This window comes from Dendrobates tinctorius, unplaced genomic scaffold, assembly GCF_039654945.1.
Source record: "Dendrobates tinctorius isolate UK_male_01 unplaced genomic scaffold, ASM3965494v1 ptg000175l, whole genome shotgun sequence".
NCBI lineage: Eukaryota > Metazoa > Chordata > Amphibia > Anura > Dendrobatidae > Dendrobates > Dendrobates tinctorius.
The window spans coordinates 10,534,585-10,554,928 of NW_027361842.1; the positions used below are offsets into that span (position 1 = coordinate 10,534,585).

General features: G+C 45.3%; 1 protein-coding gene across 30 annotated transcripts in view; it reads left to right on the top strand.

The window, feature by feature from the left end:
* Positions 1-20,344, top strand: part of GPHN (gephyrin) — a 663,734-nt gene that overhangs the window by 262,578 nt on the left and 380,812 nt on the right. For all 30 annotated transcript variants that reach the window (XM_073551368.1, XM_073551372.1, XM_073551370.1 and 27 more), the window contains exon 6: positions 15,172-15,238. In XM_073551368.1, coding sequence (XP_073407469.1) covers positions 15,172-15,238 — 67 coding nt within the window. The remainder of the gene's footprint in view (positions 1-15,171; positions 15,239-20,344) is intronic.

The window sequence follows — 20,344 nt, forward strand, 5'->3', positions numbered from 1 at the left end:
AATCAAAGTTTCGGAATAAGGCATCAGCCTTGATGTTTTTAGATCCCGGTCGGAATGTGATGGTAAACTGAAATCGAGAAAAAAAAAGCGCCCACCGAACCTGTCTGGGGGTCAATCTCTTGGCAGACTCGATATAGGCCAAATTTTTGTGATCAGTGATGACTGTAATGGGATGAAAAGCCCCCTCCAGGAAATGCCTCCATTCTTCAAAATCCAACTTTACCGCCAACAACTCTCTATTGCCGACATCGTAATTTCTCTCGGCAGAGGAAAATTTTTTTTAGAGAAGAAGGCGCAAGACCTCAGATTAGTAAGGGTAGGAGGGCCCTGAGACAAAACTGCCCCCACCCCTACTTCCGAGGCGTTAACCTCCATGACAAAAGGTCTTGACGGGTCGGGTTGTACCAATACAGTGGCTGAAGAAAAGCACTTTTTTAATGTCATGAAAGAACTTTTTGCAGCTACAGACCAATTTTTTACATCAGGTCCCTTGAGAGTGAGGTCCGTTAGAGGCTTTACCACCTGCAAGAAGCCCTTAATAAATTTCCTATAAAAGTTGGAAAAGCCCAAAAATCGCTGCAACCCTTTCAAATCATGAGGCTGCACCCAATCCGTAACAGCCTGGACCTTCTTAGGATCCATGCGGAACCCCTCCCCTGACACAATCAACCCCAGAAAGGTTACTTCTTGCATGAAAAATGAGCATTTTTCCAACTGTGCAAGTGAGACTGACTGTCCACCGAGTACACCAGAATGTCATCCAACTAGATAACCACAAAACGACCAATTAAATCAGAGAAAATTGCATTAATAAAATTCTGAAAAACAGCAGGAGCGTTGGTGAGACCAAAGGGCATAACCAAGTTTTCGAACAGCCCTTCAGTCGTCTGGAATGCTGTTTTCCATTCGTCCCCTTCCCGGACTCTTATAAGGTTATATGCCCCACGTAAATCCAGTTTAGAGAACCACTTGGCCCCGGTGAGTTGGTTACATAGATCAGGAATTAGGGGGAGAGGGTATGTATTTTTCACAGTAATTTTGTTTAATTCCCGAAAGTCGAGGCACGGCCGCAAACCACCATCTTTTTTCTTAACAAAAAAGAAGCCCGCCGCCACAGGTGAAACAGAAGGCCTAATATGCCCTTTGCGGAGACTCTCGGTAATGTACTCCTTCATGGCTAGACGTTCGGGCCTGGACAAATTGAACAGGCGAGCCTTGGGTAACTTGGCTCCAGGGACTAGATTAATGGCACAATCAAAGGGTCTATGTGGTGGTAGCGCCTCAGCCTCACTATCAGAAAATACGTCTTCAAAATCTTTCAGGTACTCCGGAATACCTTCCAGATCGACAGACGACACTGACACAGATTTTATTGGGGTGACAAGAGTTGTCAAGTTACAACATAGACCGTTAGCCATACAACCCCACTGAATGATCTCCCCCGTGACCCAGTCAATAGTAGGATTGTGACGTTGAAGCCAAGGCATACCCAGTACCAGTCCAGCCGGCAGATTATTTAGATCAAAACACCTTAATTTTTCCACGTGAATGGAATCCAATTTCAGAGAAAAGGTATCAGTCATGAAACAAATTCCCTCCTGGGTGATAGGAGAAGAATCATTTGCCACGATTTTAACAGGATCTTTTAAACTGACTGTCCCTATCTTATGAAAAGTCACAACTTTGGCATCGATCAGATTAATAGAAGAACCACAGTCAACAAAGGAGGTAGTCACAACCGGACCGCCTGTAAGTTCTAGTTCCACCGGAAGCAGAATTTTAGTAAGTGAGGAAAAGGGTACCTGGGAGTCTGGGCAACCTCCTCAATTGTTACCCAGACTTAGTCGTTTTCCTGATGGCTTCACTGAAGAAGGGCAAGAAGGACAGTTCCTTCTCCAATGTCCAGCGGATCCACAGTAAAAGCACAATTGGTTGTTTCTACGGTGTCTCCGCTCTTTTTCCTTCAATGACGTGGCACCAACCTCCATGGGCTCAGGACTAGATGCAGAGTCTCTCAGATTGGAGAATAAAGGGCTCTCCTGCGGCATGACTCCTCTTGTCTGCAGCCTACGATCCATGCAGACAGCCTGGATCATAGCGTCCTCCAAAGAATCCGGTGGAGGATGAAGGGCTAGGGCATCTTTCAAATGTATGGACAGGCCTCTACAGAACAAACCCCGGAGGGCAGCATCATCCCAGGAGACCTCCGCTGCCCAGCGTCTGAACTCAGAGCAGAACCATTCAGCAGAGTGCCTCCCCTGTGTCACACCAGGGGTCAGACACACCAGATCAACAGTATAGCTGACACAGAACCCTGGTAAAGAGTGAGTATAAATACCCCTCCCAGATCCAGAAAGAGGCCACGAACACTTAACCGTGTGAGTGCAGGGCAAGAACCCTGTTCAAACCATGACATTGTGTAACTGTCATATGGTAATATAGAGTTAATACGCAGAGTGGCTTTCAAAAGGTCAGTTACCCGACAGTTCGTTAATTGAGCAATCCATTTTCCTGGGACTGGTGAAGAGTCTGACCAATGTATAGAAGGCTTTAAATATAAGACTCATAGAATAAGTTCCCATTTGGGCTTTAATGGATATTAAATTTAGAGGGTGTGTTCTAGCATCATCCGGTATGTCTCGCAATATTGAACTTACGTAATGCCTAATTTGAGAGTTGGTAAAATTGTCTACTGTAAGGATTAGGTATTTGAAAACCATGTCCTCTAAGGTAAGACGGCATTGATTATTTGTTAACGTATCTCGGACCAGTCTACACCCATTGTTTCCAAGCACCTTGTAAATGGGAGGTAGCTTGCCTTGTAGAAAAGAGTGGTTACCTTGAAAGGGAAGAAACATCGAGATGTGGGGGTCAAGACCGCTAACTCGTCTAGCTTGACGCCATCCTAAGATTACCGACCATAATAGAGGATTATCTTTAACCTCCACTGGAATATCAGCATTTCGTAGGTGAAGCAATGCTGGGAGGCTGAAGGGTCTACACATGGCCTCATCTATTGGGGTATTAGTGAAGCGATTAAAGGCATATATCCAATCAAGGGAATTGCGAAAAGCAGCCGCTATACTGTAAAGGCGTAAATTTGGGAGAATAAGTCCACCCAAAGATTTGGTTTGCTGTAGCTTAAAAACACTAATTCTAGAGCCCCCTTCTGAGCCCCAAATAAATTGGCGGAAGGCTCGTGTCAGTCGCCTATCATCAGCTTTAGAAAGTAGAAATGGGAGCGTCTGTATAGGAAAGAGTATTTTAGGGAAAGGGCTGATCAAATTCTTTAGTGAAAAAAGATTCTGAGAAACGTGACTATTCTGAACAAATGGGTTCACTTAAGACTTATGAAAAAATACACAATTATAAATGTAACAGTAGGGGGAGGTGAATTGGTCGGGAATAGTTTACTTAAGACTTTAACTGAGCCTTGAGTTTGTAGGACACTGTTTACTTTCACACTTTCATCGACCTTTGAGTTGATCAAGTATTGATCAGTTTTCACAGCTTGGTGTCACGCTGTGAAGGTCTTCTGTAAGGAACGTGAGCCATAAACTGTCCCTGGAACTGGGACCCTAACTATTCCTCTCCCAGGGATATTCTTGAAGGTAGAGAGGCCTGAGTCTCCAACATTACTTTGCTCCTGTTAAACCCTATTCTGTCCCTCCCCCTCCCCATGGGGCATGGGACAGAAATTTAATGTAAACAAGACACAAAAGACAAAACAGGAATAGCAGAAAACCTGTATCATACAAAAGCACTAACCAATAGAGTTGAGCGACTTTTGGTTTTTTAGGGTCGCGTTTCGTTTCGTGAAACCCGACTTTTCCAAAAGTCGGGTCGAGCAAGATCGTCCGATTATAGGGAAAAGTCGGGGTCGTCCCGAAACACGAAACCCAATGTAAGTCAATGGGGAATAAAAGTCGGCAGTGAGAGGAGGACAGGAAACACACCTACAGTGCCCATTTGAATGCCAAAAGCATCAATTCTTCTTACTTAAGCTTGTCAACCTTAATTAACTTCATAATACAAGTTACGCACTGAAAAATGGGGGTTATTTGGCTAAAGTTGTGGGGGGGGGCTGGCTGCAGGTTTTCATGTGCCCTGGGTGAAAGAGCGCCCCTTTAACACATACCACAACTCATCATGCTCCGATACGGCAGATAAATAGCGGTATAGTACAATGAAAAATACCTCACTTTTTACATCTCATGACGAGGCCCATCTATTTCTCCATACAGAATCATTGGTCCCATATAATGTTTGAAACAGTGTATGATGAGCTCCACATAATGCTACAGTATATGTTGGTCCCCATGGATGAAGCTCCACTGTCTTATGGGCCCAAATAATGCTCCAAACATAATGGGCCCCATTTCTAATGCTCTAGTGTATAATGGGCCCTGTAAATGCTGCTCCAGTGTCTGATGTCCACCTTTGGAATGTTCCAGTGTATGGTGGGCCCCATCTATCATTCTCCAGAGTATAGTGCTCCCCAAAAATTGCTGTCCCAACATTGAAAACAATCAAATAAGTCTCCTCGCTAGGGAATCCCTGTACTTGTCTGGACAGGTGCTGTAGCTTGCTTAACAGCTCGCCAGTCGTTCTCACGCCCAGTATGGATTGCACGTGATTGCACAAAGGTTAGAAAGGGTACCGTATCCCTGGATAACATGTATGGATAGCGTACACATTCAAAATATATGTCTCAGGAGGCAGGCTCAGACGGTGTTAGGCCCAGTATGGATTGCACGTGATTGCACAAAGGTTAGAAAGGGTACCGTATCCCTGGATAACATGTATGTATAGCGTACACATTCAAAATATATGTCTATACAGCATGAGGCAGGCTCAGACGGTGTTAGGCCCAGTATGGATTGCACGTGATTGCACAAAGGTTAGAAAGGGTACCGTATCCCTGGATAACATGTATGGATAGCGTACACATTCAAAATATATGTCTCAGGAGGCAGGCTCAGACGGTGTTAGGCCCAGTATGGATTTGACGGCCCAGATTACACAGCGGAGGAGCAGGGAGAGGTAAAGATTGCAAATGCTGGGGCCCTGCCCAAGCAAGGGGGGCCCACTCGTGGGCGTCGGTGCTGGCACTGGGCCCCTCATAGTACAGCGGTGTGTCTGACAGCGGGTGTGCACCACCACCGTCAGAGACACTTGATTGCACTATGAGGGACCCTGTGCCAGTGCCCGCGCCCAAGAGTCGGCCTACCCACCTGTCCAGGGCAACGGCACTCGCACGGTGTCGTGCACTAGGTGTTGACCCTGGCCATGGGGGGGGAGGCAGCACAGTTAGGGAGTTTTAGAAAGTGGCATATGTTGATGTTGGACATTCAGCTGATGCAAAAGGCGAAATAAGTGAAGTACCAGGAAGAGGTGGACCAAAGCAAGCCATTTTTCTGTCACCCTATGTGTCATCAGGGGAAGGTGGGACAAAATCCTTGGAAACCCATGCGTGGTTCATTTTAATGAAGGTTAGATCATCCACATTTTGGGTTGACAGACGGGTCCTTTTTTCTGTCAGGATTGATCCAGCTGCACTGAAGACTCTTTCCGATAGCACACTTGCAGCTGGGCAAGCGAGCTCCTGTAAGGCATATTGGGCCAATTCAGGCCAGGTGTCCAGTTTAGCGGCCCAATAGTCAAAGGGGAATGACCTGTGTGGGAGAACATCGATATGGGAGGAAAAGTAGTTTGTAACCATAGTTGACAACTGCTGTCTCCTGTCACTTTCCATCGATGCAGTATTACCAGTTGTGTGAGCGGTATTTGAAAAATCAGTCCACAACATTGTCATGAAACCCCTGTCTCCAACGCCACTTCTGCTGTGTGCACCACGAACACCTCTGCCAAGCTGCCCCCGGCCCGTACGGCTCGTGTGAGAACCATCACCGCTGCTGTGTGCTGGGAATGCCTCAAGCAACCGATTTACCAGAGTTGCTTGTTTATTAGCCAATATTAGGTCAAGGTTCTCCTGTGGCATGATGTTTTGTAATTTGCCTTTATAGCGTGGATCCAGGATGCTGGCCAACCAGTAGTCGTCATCGTTCATCATTTTGGCAATGCGGGGGTCCCTTTTTAGGATCCGCAAGGCATAATCTGACATGTGGGCCAATGTTCCCGGTGTCAATGATGCACTGCGAGTGCTGGTTGGAGGAGCACTTTCTGGCAAATCCACATCCCTCCAGTCACGCACAAACCCTGTACCAGACCTTGCCACGCCAACATTTTCACTTGCCCCACGAGATGCATCCTCCTCCCCTAAGTAATCATCCCCATCATCCTCCTCCTCCTCCTCCTCTTCTTCCTCCACCTCGTCCAGGAGAGGTCCCTGAGCAGACAATGGCTGAATGTCATCAAGGATTCCCTCCTCCTCTTCCTCCTCATCAACATTGGCTGCAGACGCCTGCTCCTTAAGGTGCGTCAAAGTTTGCATGAGCAGACGCATAAGTGGGATGCTCATGCTTAGGATGGCGTCGTCTGCGCTTACCAGCCGTGTGCATTCCTCAAAACACTGAAGGACTTTACAAAGGTCTTTCAGCTTCGACCACTGCACGCCTGTCAACTCCATGTCTGCTCTCAAAGTGCCTGGCCGTGTATCCTCCCACAAATGCATTATGGCCTGCCTCTGCTCGCACAGCCGCTCCACCATGTGCAGGGTGGAGTTCCACCTTGTTGCAATGTCGATAATGAGGTGGTGGTTGGGAAGGTGGAGCAATCGCTGCAGCTTCTGCATACGAACGGAGTGTACAGGCGACCGGCGGATGTGCGCGCACAGTCTTCGCACCTTCTGGAGCAGGGCTGTTAACTCCGGATAATTTTTGAGGTAGCACTGCACCACCAGGTTCAAGGTGTGAGCCAAGCAAGGTATGTGGCTGAGTTTTGAAAGGGCTATGGCTGCCACAAAACTACGGCCGTTATCACTAACTACCTTGCCTGCCTCAAGATGTACACTGCCCAGCCATGACTCAGTTTGTCGCTTCAAGTACTCGGCCAGCACCTCGGCGGTGTGTCTGTCGCCCAAACACATCATCTGCAACACAGCCTGCTGACGCTTTCCACTAGCTGCTCGATAGGGGGACACATCGTGTGCAACAGTGGCAGCTGCAGATGGAGTGCTCGTACGACTGCGCTCTGTGGACGAGCTTTCGCTTCTGGAGGAGGAGGAGGAGGAGGAGGGTCGAACGCCTACAGCCAACTGTTTCCTATACCGTGGGCTAGGCAGCACTGTCCCACCACCGCTGTCCCCTGTGGACCCTGCATCCACCACATTAACCCAGTGCGCAGTGATGGACACGTAACGGCCCTGGCCATGCCGACTGGACCATGCATCAGTTGTGAGGTGCACCTTTCCGCTCACTGACTGCTTGAGTGCATGGACAATGCGGTCTTTCACATGATGGTGGAGGGCTGGGATGGCTTTGCGAGAGAAGAAGTGGCGACTGGGTAGGTCATAGCGTGGTACTGCATAGGCCATGAGTTCGCGGAAAGCTGTGCTTTCCACCAACCGAAAGGGCATCATCTCAAACGAGATTAGTTTGGCAATGTGGGCGTTCAAACCCAGTGTACGCGGATGAGAGACTGAGTACTTTCTTGACCTACTCATAGTGTCTGGGAGGGTGAGCTGGACTTGAGAGCTGCATATGGTGGAAGTAGCGGTGGACAGGGCGGACTGAGAGAGGGTTGATGATGGTGATGGAGTTGGTGTTCTTTCTGATGGCCTAGAATCAGTCTTTCGTTGATATAACAGTGGGATTCCCTGACTGCTGTGGTCTTGCAACGACACCTCAACATTTGCTGCTGTGCTAACCGGTGGGCTTACAGTGGGGGAAACAATGTAGCGTTGCTGACTACCTTCGTTGTGATCAGTTGCACATGTGGCACTTGAGGTTTGGTGTTGTGTCCACGCTTGCAAGTGCATGCTGGTTAAATGTCTAAGCATGCAACTGGTATTCAAATTTTTCAGATTTTTCCCTCGGCTAAAGGTCTTTGTGCACTTCTTACAGATAACCTTGGCCTGATCATGAGGATTTTGTTCAAAAAAGTGCCACACTGCACTCTTCCTACTTTGGCAGACATTTTGCGGCCTAGCACGCTGTGATCTTTTGACCCTCTGGACAAGCTGTCCAGCAACTCTTTTGATGTTTGTAACCTGTCTTTGGAGTGCTCCGGGCCTGCCAGATAACAGCTGTTGCGATGTCGATGTCTGCTGTGGATGCTCCTCATCTGAGCTATTGGAAGCAGCACCCTCTTCCCCCAATGGATGCCAATCTGGGTCAACAACTGGGTCATCCATCACCTCCTCTTCTATGTCATGTGCACCTTCCTCTGTGTCACCGTGTATGGAGGTATAGTGTGCGGGAAGGGACACCTGAGTCTCATCAGGGTCAGAATCTGGCTCTGTACACTGCGAGGATAATGTAGTGCTCTGAGTGAATGTAACAGCAGAATCATCCATCAGCGGCTGTGCATCAGTGCACTCCATGTCAGATTCATCTTGGCCTGGGTAATTCACCATTTCACTTGATAATCCAGGCATGGTATGTGAAAACAGCTCCATGGAGTAATCAGTAGTATGGCCTGCGTCATCCTTCAATCTTGGTTGGGGTGAAGGACACAAGGAAAGGTGTGGTTCATGAACATGAGCCTCCAATGACGACTCAGTGCTTTTACTTTTTACAACTGAAGAAGAGGAGGCGATAGAGCTGGAGGCTGAGTCAGCAATGTAAGACAAAACTTTTTCCTGATGCTCTGGCTTTAAAAGCGGTTTGCCAACTCCTAGAAAACTAAGCTTTCGAGGCCTTATGTAGCCAGACGATGACGCAGGGTCAGCACCTCCTGCATTCGGTCCTATTTTGCTCTTGCCACTACCATCAGATCCACCACCAACACCATCATTACCAGCTGCCAACCCCCTCCCAATTCCACGGCCTCTTCCACCAGCCTTCCTCATTTTTGGTAGAAATGTAGACAAAATCCAACAAACTATATAGTAATGTAAAACAAGGTACAAGGTGTCTATAGGACAGGGGAGATTTAGAATTTCTGCACACACTTGTGGACAGTGGACACTTTTGGATTGTGTGAGGCCCACTGATATCTGAGCGCTATGTGACAGGCTCGATGGCACAGCTGTGACCAAAGTGACGAGAGGATAAGGGAGATTTTGAATCTCTGTGCACACTTTTGGACACTAGACACTTGTGGATTGTGTTAGGCCCACTGATATCTGAGCGCTATGTGACAGGCTCGATGGCACAGCTGCCTGTGACAAAAGTGACGAGAGGATAATGGAGATTTTGAATCTCTGCGCACACTTTTGGACACTGGACACTTGTGGATTGTGTGAGGCCCACTGATATCTGAGCGCTATGTGACAGGCTCGATGGCACAGCTGCCTGTGACAAAAGTGACGAGAGGATAATGGAGATTTTGAATCTCTGCACACACTTTTGGACACTGGACACTTGTGGATTGTGTGAGGCCCACTGATATCTGAGCGCTATGTGACAGGCTCGATGGCACAGCTGCCTGTGACAAAAGTGACGAGAGGATAATGGAGATTTTGAATCTCTGCGCACACTTTTGGACACTGGACACTTGTGGATTGTGTGAGGCCCACTGATATCTGAGCGCTATGTGACAGGCTCGATGGCACAGCTGCCTGTGACAAAAGTGACGAGAGGATAATGGAGATTTTGAATCTCTGCGCACACTTTTGGACACTGGACACTTGTGGATTGTGTGAGGCCCACTGATATCTGAGCGCTATGTGACAGGCTCGATGGCACAGCTGCCTGTGACAAAAGTGACTAGAGGATAAGGGAGATTGGATTGCTTTTAAAAAAGCAGTTTGCGGAGCAGTGGGTAAACAGCAATGCCAGCGTGTCAGGAAGCCTTAAAAGGCAGCCCAACAACCAACACCACTGATACACCACTATATAGCCTCCCCTTGCACTGCACACACAGTGACTTGTGTGTTGTGCAGGCCAAATCGCTAGCAGCAGAAGCAGTTTTTTTGTCTTCTTCCCTGCCTAACGCTCTCCCTACAGAATCAGCAGCAACCTCTCCCTATACTAAGATCGGCAGAAGTAAGATGGCGGTCGGCGTGCACGCCCTTTTATACCCCCTGTGACGCCCACCAAAGCAAGCCAATCACTTGCATGCCCTTCTGAAAGATGGTGGTGACCCGTGCCTAGGTCATCACGTTGCCCACAGTGTCCGTGGATCCTGATTGGCTGAAAAAGAGCGCAAAACAAACCAGTTTCTATAGGAAGAGTTAATGACCAGATGAGAAGCAGCTGATATGGAGCTGCATGTTTCTTACCAGCATACAGTGGGTCGTTAACCTCTTCAGCATCAGAGGATACTAAATCCATTTATTATGGGACACAAATGACAAAAGAAGACCTGCGATTCATTACCCAACATGATGGTCTAACTCCAAGTCTTCCAGGGGATGTGACACCCTCTAGACACTTTGTCAGCCATTATTTACTTTGCACACATCAATAATTTAATTAAACTGTACTAATCCTAAATGCCATGCTAATGTGAGGAGACCAAGACATTATGGTTTAAACTTCACAAAAATAAATGGGTTTCACATCCAGCTGTGTACATGCTTTTTTCACTAAAAATGTAGCAAAACCTGATGCCTGCATTTTTTACAGTGTTTTTACACTTAGAATCATAGAATCGTAGAGTTGGAAGGGACCTCCTGGGCCATCTGGTCCAACCCCCTGCTCAAAGCAGGATTTGCTAAATCATCCCAGTCAGATGTCTGTCCAGCCTCTGTTTGAAGACTTCCATTGAAGGAGAGCTCACCACTTCTCGTGGCAGCTTGTTCCACTCATTGATCACTCTAACTGTCAAACAGTTTTTTCTAATATCTAATCTGTGTCTCCTCCCATTCAGTTTCATCCTATTGCTTCTAGTCTTTCCTTGTGCAAATGAGAATAAAGTTGATCCTTCTATAATGTGACAGCCCTTTAGATATTTGTAGACAGCTATTAAGTCTCCTCTCAGTCTTCTCTTTTGCAAACTAAACAATCCCAAATCCTGCAACCTTTCCTCATAAGACAGGGTTTGCAGACCGTTCACCATTCTGGTTGCTCTTTTCTGAACTTGCTCCAGTTTGTTGATGTCTTTTTTAAAATGTGGTGCCCAAAACGGGACACAATATTCCAGATGAGGTCTGACCAAAGAGGAGTAGAGGGAAATAATGACTTCACGTGATCTAGACCAGGGTTTCCCAACTCCAGTCCTCAAGGCACACCAACAGATCATGTTTTCAGGATTTCCTTTGTATTGCACAGGTGAAGCAATTATCACCTGAGCAATACTAAGGAAATCCTGAAAACATGATCTGTTGGTGTGCCTTGAGGACTGGAGTTGGGAAACCCTGATCTAGACTGTATGCTTCTGTTAATACATCCTAGAATTGCATTTGCCTTTTTTGCTGCTGCATCACACTGTTGACTCATATTCAGTCTGTGATCTATTAGTATACCCAAGTCTTATTCACATGTGCTGTTGCTTAGGCCTATTCCTCCCATTCTGTATATGCTTCTTTCATTTTTATTGCCCAGATGTAGTACTTTGCATTTTTCCAAGTTAAAAACCATTCTGTTAGTTGCTGCCCACTTTTCCAGTTTATTTATATATTTTTGAATCCCCTCTCTCTCTTCTCTAGTATTAGCTATCCCTCCTAGCTTTGTGTCATCAGCAAATTTAATCAGTTTACCCTCAATTCCTTCATCTAAATCGTTGATAAAGATGTTGAACAATACAGGGCCCAGGACAGAGCCCTGTGGTACCCCACTTGAGACATTCTTCCAACTGGATGTGCAGCCATTTACGACCACTCTTTGGGTCCGATCACTAAGCCAGTTATGAATCCACCTAACAGTTGCCTTGTCCATTCCATACTTAGGCTAGTTTCACACTTGCTTTTTTTTGCAGCGCGTTTTTCCCGCAAAAAAAGCATTGAAAAAACGCATACATAAGCATACAACTGCTGCGTTTTTTTCAAGCATTTTTATGAGCATGCATGAAAAAAACGCAGCGTTTTTATGCGTTTGTATGCGTTTTTAGTGCGTTTTTACCGCGTTTGCGTTTTTTTCCAACATTTTTAGGTGGCCCCTCACACTACCCAAACCATGACTTTACTAACCCTAACCCTGACCCTAACCCTGACCCTAACCCTAACCCTAACCCTAACCCTGACCCTAACCCTTAACCAAATCATACTTAACCCTAACCCAAACCCTAAACCCTAACTAACCCTAACCCTAACCCTGACCCTAACCCTAACCCTGACCCTAACCCTAACCCTGACCCTAACCCTTAACAAAACCATACTTAACCCTAACCCTGACCCTAACCCTAACCCTAACCCTGACCCTAACCCTAACCCTGACCCTAACCCTAACCCTGACCCTAACCCTTAACAAAACCATACTTAACCCTAATCCTGACCCTAACCCTGACCCTAATCCTTAACAAAACCATACTTAACCCTAACCCTGACCCTAACCCTGACCCTAACCCTAACCCTGACCCTAACCCTGACCCTAACCCTTAACAAAACCATACTTAACCCTAATCCTGACCCTAACCCTGACCCTAACCCTTGACAAAACCATACTTAACCCTAACCCTGACCCTAACCCTAACCCTGACCCCAACCCTAACCCTAACCCTGACCCTAACCCTAACCCTAACCCTGACCCTAACCCTTAACAAAACCATACTTAACCCTAATCCTGACCCTAACCCTGACCCTAACCCTTAACCAAACCATACTTAACCCTAACCCTGACCCAAACCCCAACCCTAACCCTGACCCTAACCCTAACCCTAAACCCCCTTAACTAACCCTAACTCTAACCCAAACCCCTAAATTCCATGGTTAAAAAAAAAAAACGCATATGCAAAAAAACGCATACATGAGCATGCCAGTGCGCACATATGCGCATCCATAGGCTATAATGGCCATTTTTAGCGCAAAACGTGCGCATATGTGCGCATGCGCTTTTTTGCAGGGCCAAAAAATGCAACATGCTGCGTCTGGAAAATACCAACGCACACCCCAAAAAAACGCAGCGCATGAAAATCGCATACATGCGCTTACCAGCGCGCAGGTATGCGCACCCATGTTAAATATAGGGGAAAAAACGCATGCGCAGGTATGCGTTTTTTTCCAGCGCTAAAAAACGCAAATGTGAAACCAGCCTAAGTCATTTTTTCAATAAGGATTGTATGAGATACTTTGTCAAATGCTTTGCTGAAGTCAAGATTTACTATATCTACAGCATTTCCTTGATCCACCCTATCAGTGATTCCGTCATAGAAGGAAATTAAGTTAGTCTGACATGACTTATTAGTTAGAAACCCATGCTGACTCTGTTTAATCACTTCATTCTTATCCAGGTACTGACATACATGTTGTTTAATAATTTGTTCAAAGATCTTTCCTGGTATAGAAGTCAGACTCACCGGCCTATAGTTGCCTGGGTCCACCTTCTTCCCCTTTTTGAAGATAGGAACAACATTTGCTCTTCTCCAGTCTTCTGGGACTTCTCCTGTTCTCCAAGAATTTTCAAAGATTATGGAGAGGGGTTCAAAAATTTCTTCTGCTATCTCCTTCAGTACTCTGGGGTGTAGTTCATCTGGACCTGGAGACTTGAATTCATTTAGGATAGCTAAGTGCTTCCTCACTATCTTTCTGTTTATAGATATCCTGGATTCTTCTATTCCCTTAATAGGACAGTGAAGAACAGTTGATGTTACATTTCCTTTCTGAGAGAAAACAGATGCAAAATAGGAATTTAAAAGTTCGGCCTTCTCAACATCCTGTCTTACCATTTCATCCTGTAAAAATCCTATAGCATCTTTGACTTTTATTTTACTTTTGACATATCCTCAAAATCCTTTATTATTGCTTTTGACATCTCTTGCAATCCTCAATTCATTGTCAGCTTTAGATAATCTGAATTGTGCCCTGCAGGTTCTGCAGACAGCATTATATTCTTCTTTAGATATGCCTCCCTCTTTCCATTTTATAAACATTTTTTTCTTCCTTTTTAGCATGTGCTTAAGTTCTGTGTTCATCCATCCTGGCTTCCTTAAATGCTTCCTATTCTTCCCTCTTTTCGGAATTGTTAACAATTGTGCTTTGAGAATTTCATTTTTCAAGATTTCCCATCCTTCCTGGTCATTCCTTTCTATGCGGTAAAAAACGCTGGGAGAAGCGACATGTTGCAGTTTTCAAAAATGCATCAGTTTTCCAATTCAGTCAGGAAAAAATACCAATGTGTGTGCTTGAGATTTCTGATGTCTCATAGCTTTTGCTGGTACTGTAATACACAGTTTAAAATTTGCATAAAGAAAAAATGCAGCAAAAACGCAACGTGTGAACATAGTCTTAGGTTTCTGGGAGTTTACTTGTTCCTTTTATTTGGTGCTCCTTAGTTTTCACTCGCTACTCAATATAAACGTGTTTTAGTTTCTCTCCCTGGGTTTTTGTATTTTTCTTCACCCTTTCCTCTTCTCTTGTTTGTAGCGTGTTATGGCTTCCTTTCCTCAGGAGGTACGAGAAACCCCTCGATGGATTTTTAGTTGGTAAGGTCTGACTCTCTGAGGTGGTGTTTTTAGTTGTGCAGCTAGGACCATTCTAGTCTGTACAAGGACCAATTGGGTATAGGCGTGGCGTCTCCTTGTGATTGAACTTCAGTTTTTCCTTTACCTGTAAGTGTATACACGTTCACCACGATTCCAAGTCTGTTCAGCCTTCGCCCACCCTGACAGACAACTGCAGCTTGTACTGAGCAGTGTGAGATCTCAGCAGGGAGGAGGGACACTGAGGCACATCAGTAAGGATTGCGTTTAAGAGTTTTCAAAGGATTATACAGGTATTCTGTTGTGTATTTTAAAGGTTAGTACACCAGACTCATCAGATTTACGAGTGCTATTTAATAATTTATGTATTTTGTATTGTTAAATCTGATAACAGATTCAGTTTAAAGATGAGTGTGCAGTGTTTTCTACCCATGCTGGCAACATTTATAATGGCTTTTTTTTAGGCAGGATTATGTTGTTTATTATTATAATTTTACGTTAAGTAATCTTTATATTTTCTTCTTTCATTAGACCAGTGTGTGGAATTAGAGGCAAGACTCTTATCATCAATTTACCAGGGAGCAAAAAAGGTTCACAGGTGAGCCAAATTCCATTCTCGTCCCTGGAGGCGCTGAGAATATTGATGTACAGAAATTTAGTGTATCCTGTAAGTCGTTGCTAAGAACTGGTTGGCTGCAGAAGTGCTGCTGATGTGACATCAATCCTACATGCAGTAACCAACTCCAGAAATTGTGCTGGAGACTTGATGCTGAACCTGAGGAGGGGGAGTGAAGCTCAGGATTTTTTTTTAAATGCCTTTTTTATAATAGATTCACCATAGTGCGGTGTAGTAAGTGATCTCAGCCATAATTACCAGGTGCCAGACCTTGTCCATAACTGTAAAAAAGTAGTTGTGAATCTTTGCCCAAGGGTCAGTGACAAAAAGTAACAACGGAAGACACTAAAGGACGAATTCATCAACATTTGAGGTTTTTTTTAATGTGCAAACACTCATGATCTTAAAGAGAATATCATTTATTACAGAAATTTGAGGCTAAAAATCATTTTTGCAATTGAGTTTTGCACTGTATGACCTTTATTGATGCTCTTTTTTAACTTTGCTGTAGCTATAAATCAGAAAAACACAGATAAGATCTACAATCTCTCCTGTAAACTGATAGATCGAGCTCACTGATGAATTCTCAGTTGATTCATTCTGCAGCCATCAATAGACAGTGCGACATAGAGGCTATAGAAGGTAAAAGATGTAACACAATTACAAAAACAATTTTTTTAAATTTGGCGTATTTTTTGGTCGCCCAAACACAAGAGTCAGAAAATCTGTAATTTGTCCCATGTCTGATACATAACTACATTGCATCTTCCCGGCTGGGAGGGGCCATGCCCACACCAACTAAGCTCTGCTAACTTTCCAAACTATAAAAGTCTCCACATTAGGTCCCTGTGAATTGCATCTTCTTATTAGTAGGCTGGCCGTGTTATTGTAAGCATTGTGCCACATCCATGACATGGCAGCGGACTTACAAAACAGAGAAGGAGCTGGAGATGCCGACAGGGGGAGGAGGGTCACAGAGCTCTGAGCCGGAGGCCATGGACTACCGACGTGGCTGCTGGACCAGAATCCTGGAGACGGTACGTGGGAGGAGGCTCACAGGGCTCTGGGCCAGAAGCTACAGACTGCTGACGTGGCTGTTGGACCAGGATCCTGGAGACGGTACGTGGGAGGAGGCTCACAGGGCTCTGGGCCAGATGCTACAGACTGCTGACGTGGCTGCTGGACCAGGATCCTGGAGTCGGCAGGTGGGGGGAGGCTCACAGGGCTCTGGGCCCGAGGTCACGGACTACAGACGTGACTGCTGGACCAGGATCCTGGAGCCTGCAGGTGGGAGGAGGCTCACAGGGCTCTGGACCGGAGGCCATGGACTACCGGCGTGGCTGCTGGACCAGGATGCTGGAAATCTTTTTACCCATCACTTCACTTTTTAAAAAAAAAAAAAGGATGAAGTTGCATAACATTTTGGTAAATTTTTGAATTTTTATTTTTATTTCATTCTTTCTATATATACCGATATATGACATATCTAATATAGTAGAAATGATGAAGCAGCCGAGAGTAGGACAGCAATAGATGGCTCCATAGTGAGAAGGGCCATTTATTAATGCGAAGGAACACAAACACTATATAAGAGACCTACAATAGAAAAGAATCACTTTAAAACACAACCAAGGACATAAAATGTCATTCCATTTTTCCCTTTTGATTCCTTACCTATTTCCCCCACAGCTTACATATCTGAAATGAAAGCGGTGACGTTAATGGCTTCATTGTTTCCTGTGGGCTTAAATATAAATGAGGACTTGATAGCCAATAAATCATTTCTCCGTAACTCCAATGTCTAATTTTGCCTGTAGTGAAAGTCCCGCTAATTATGGTTTTTCAAAGCATTTCTTGTGCCTTTAAAAAAAAAGTCGTTTTTAGTGGAAGGAGTCTCTTTTTTTATGCAAACAATCCTTCTTGTGGTGTGATACTGGAGCGCTTCACTTTTCTTAATTAATTTCCATTGTACATTACAGTGCCCAGGGTTAAACATTACCTTTCAAAGTATAGAGCTAGAATAATTGCAAATTGGCTACTGAAGGCAGTGTGATGTGTAAAATATCACTTTGTTCATCTGGGGATGTGAGCAGAATTTATGTTCCTTGCAGCAGAACCAGGGATCAATAGAGATCCTTCAATCTCCCTTCTCACGGCATTGTAACGGCCATGGTTACAGTAAAAGGGGGTTTCCGCATTTAAGAGAAAGGATTGATTTGCAAAGATAACCCCTTTGGAAATCTATGGATCTAGAGTGTAATGGCCTCATGGACAGATCAAAACGAGGTTTCCATATGTTGGACAATGGGTTCTTCTATGAAGATAGCTCCTTTGAAAAACTATGGCTGATTGCTGTGAATCAAGTCTGGACTGACAATGGACAGACCAACAGGAGGTTTCCATATTTAGGACAAAGGATTGTTTTGTGAAAATAGCCCTTGTGAAAATCTATGGTTCTAGATTGTAATGGTCATGGACGGATGAAAAGGAGGTTTCCATATTTAGGACACAGGATTGTTTTGCGGCGATACTTTGAAAATCTATGGATGATCATTGTGGATCCAGATCATCTGTGATCAGTGACTGCTGTCCATGGATGTACCTGGTCTGCCATCGTGGGCACCCTCTTTTATAGATCAACCCTCTGTTCTTGCTTATAGAGGGACCTTGAGGAAAGAGACCCTCTTTAAGACATTCAATAGAATGCAGATATTTTAGGCAAAAAATGCTGCAAAGTATAAGAATGCTATCAAAAATAGAAGTGTAAATAGTTTATTTTTTACCACTGAACAAAACAGAGATCTAGATCAGACCAATGTTTGGTGTGACTGCCTTTTCCCTTCATAACAGCATCAATTCTTCACTTATACACTCACTGGCCACTTTATTAGGTACACCTGTCCAACTGTGTGTTAAGACTTAATTTCTAATCAGCCAATCACATGGCGGCAACTCGGTGCATTTAGGCATGTAGACATGGTCAAGACAATCTCCTGCAGTTCAAACCGAGCATCAGTATGGGGAAGAAAGGTGATTTGAGTGCCTTTGAACGTGGCATGATTGTTGGTGCCAGAAGGGCTGGTCTGAGAATTTCAGAAACTGCTGATCTACTGGGATTTTCACGCACAACCATCTCTAGGGTTTACAGAGAATGGTCCGAAAAAGAAAAAAAATCCAGTGAGCGGCAGTTCTGTGGCCGGAAATGCCATGTTGATGCCAGAGGTCAGAGGAGAATGGGCATACTGGTTCGAGCTGATAGAAAGGCAACAGTGACTCAAATTGCCACCCGTTACAACCAAGGTAGGCAGAAGAGCATCTCTGAACGCACAGTGCGTCGAACTTTGAGGCAGATGGGCTACAGCAGCAGAAGACCACACTGGGTACCACTCCTCTCAGCTAAGAACAGGAAACTGAGGCTACAATTTGCACAAGCTCATCGAAATTGGACAGTAGAAGATTGGAAAAACGTTGCCTGGTCTGATGAGTCTCGATTTCTGCTGCGACATTCGGATGGTAGGGTCAGAATTTGGCGTAAACAACATGAAAGCATGGATCCATCCTGCCTTGTATCAACGGTTCAGGCTGGTGGTGGTGGTGTCATGGTGTGGGGAATTTTTTCTGGGCACTCTTTGGGCCCCTTGGTACCAATTGAGCATTGTTGCAACGCCACAGCCTACCTGAGTATTGTTGCTGACCATGTCCATCCCTTTATGACCACAATGTACCCAACATCTGATGGCTACTTTCAGCAGGATAATGCGCCATGTCATAAAGCTCGAATCATCTCAGATTGGTTTCTTGAACATGACAATGAGTTTACTGTACTCAAATGGCCTCCTCAGTCACCAGATCTCAATCCAATAGAGCATCTTTGGGGTGTGGTGGAACGGGAGATTCGCATCAGGGATGTGCAGCCGACAAATCTGCGCCAACTGTGTGATGCCATCATGTCAATATGGTCCAAAATCTCTGAGGAATGCTTCCAGCACCTTGTTGAATCTCTGCCACGAAGAATTGAGGCAGTTCTGAAGGCAAAAGGGGGTCCAACCCCTTACTAGCATGGTGTACCTAATAAAGTGGCCAGTGAGTGTACACAGTCAGGGATTGTGCAGAATCATAGTCCAGTGTATGAGTAATAATTGATTCCATACAGATGATAATGGTCATCATTTTCACATGTAATTTGAATTACAGTCATTAATTGAAGTAGAAACATCTCTGTAGGAGGCCTAAAACTAGGTGAGGAACAGACAAACTCTGCTACAAAGGTGAGGTTGTGGAAGACAGTTTCATGTTACTGGTTTATCACCATAGTAAGACTGATGCCAGTTACAAGACAAAAGTTAGTTATACTGAAAAGTCTCTCACAGGCAAAGATTTCCAAGCCAAATAGGCTGTCAAGATGTGCTATTTAAGCTTCTTTGAAGAAACGGCATGAAACGTACAATGCTGATTACTTAAGACACAGTGGTCGACCGAAGTCTGTCCAGAACTGGTCTTTGTAACGTCCGTCTGTTTCGAGTCTTGAGCTGCAAGTAAGACAGCACCCCGGAAAACCCCCGAGACCCTTTACCCCCATACAGGGATCTGGAATTACAGCGGAGCCCAAGGGGTAGCTGCCTATGAGAGCAGTGGACCGGAGCAGGACGGTCGCTAGGAAGGGACTAAAAAACGGAACCAAAATCGTAGTCAGGAGTCCAAGTCAAAACCCGGCGAGCAGCAGAGGTACAAAATGGGCAGGCTGTAGAAGGGTAAACGTAGTCAGGAGTCAAGGTCAAAACTGGGCGAGCAGCAGAGGTACAAATTCGGCAGGCAGTAGAAGGGTCAAAAATCCAGGCTGAGGTCAGAGTCAAAATAGCAATACACACTAGTTCACTGGGCAAACCAAGACTATATCTAGTGGCCTGCAGGACAGGTTCCAAAGTATTTGAAGGACACGGCTACCTCTCATACGCTCACAGCCTGATGGCCTAATCTGGACCGCCCCCAGAACCAGGCAAGATGGCCATGCACGACTGGCACCAACCACTTCACCTCTGACAGAAGAGCAAAGCCTGCGCAGGGACCCCTTCTGTGTCACCACCATCA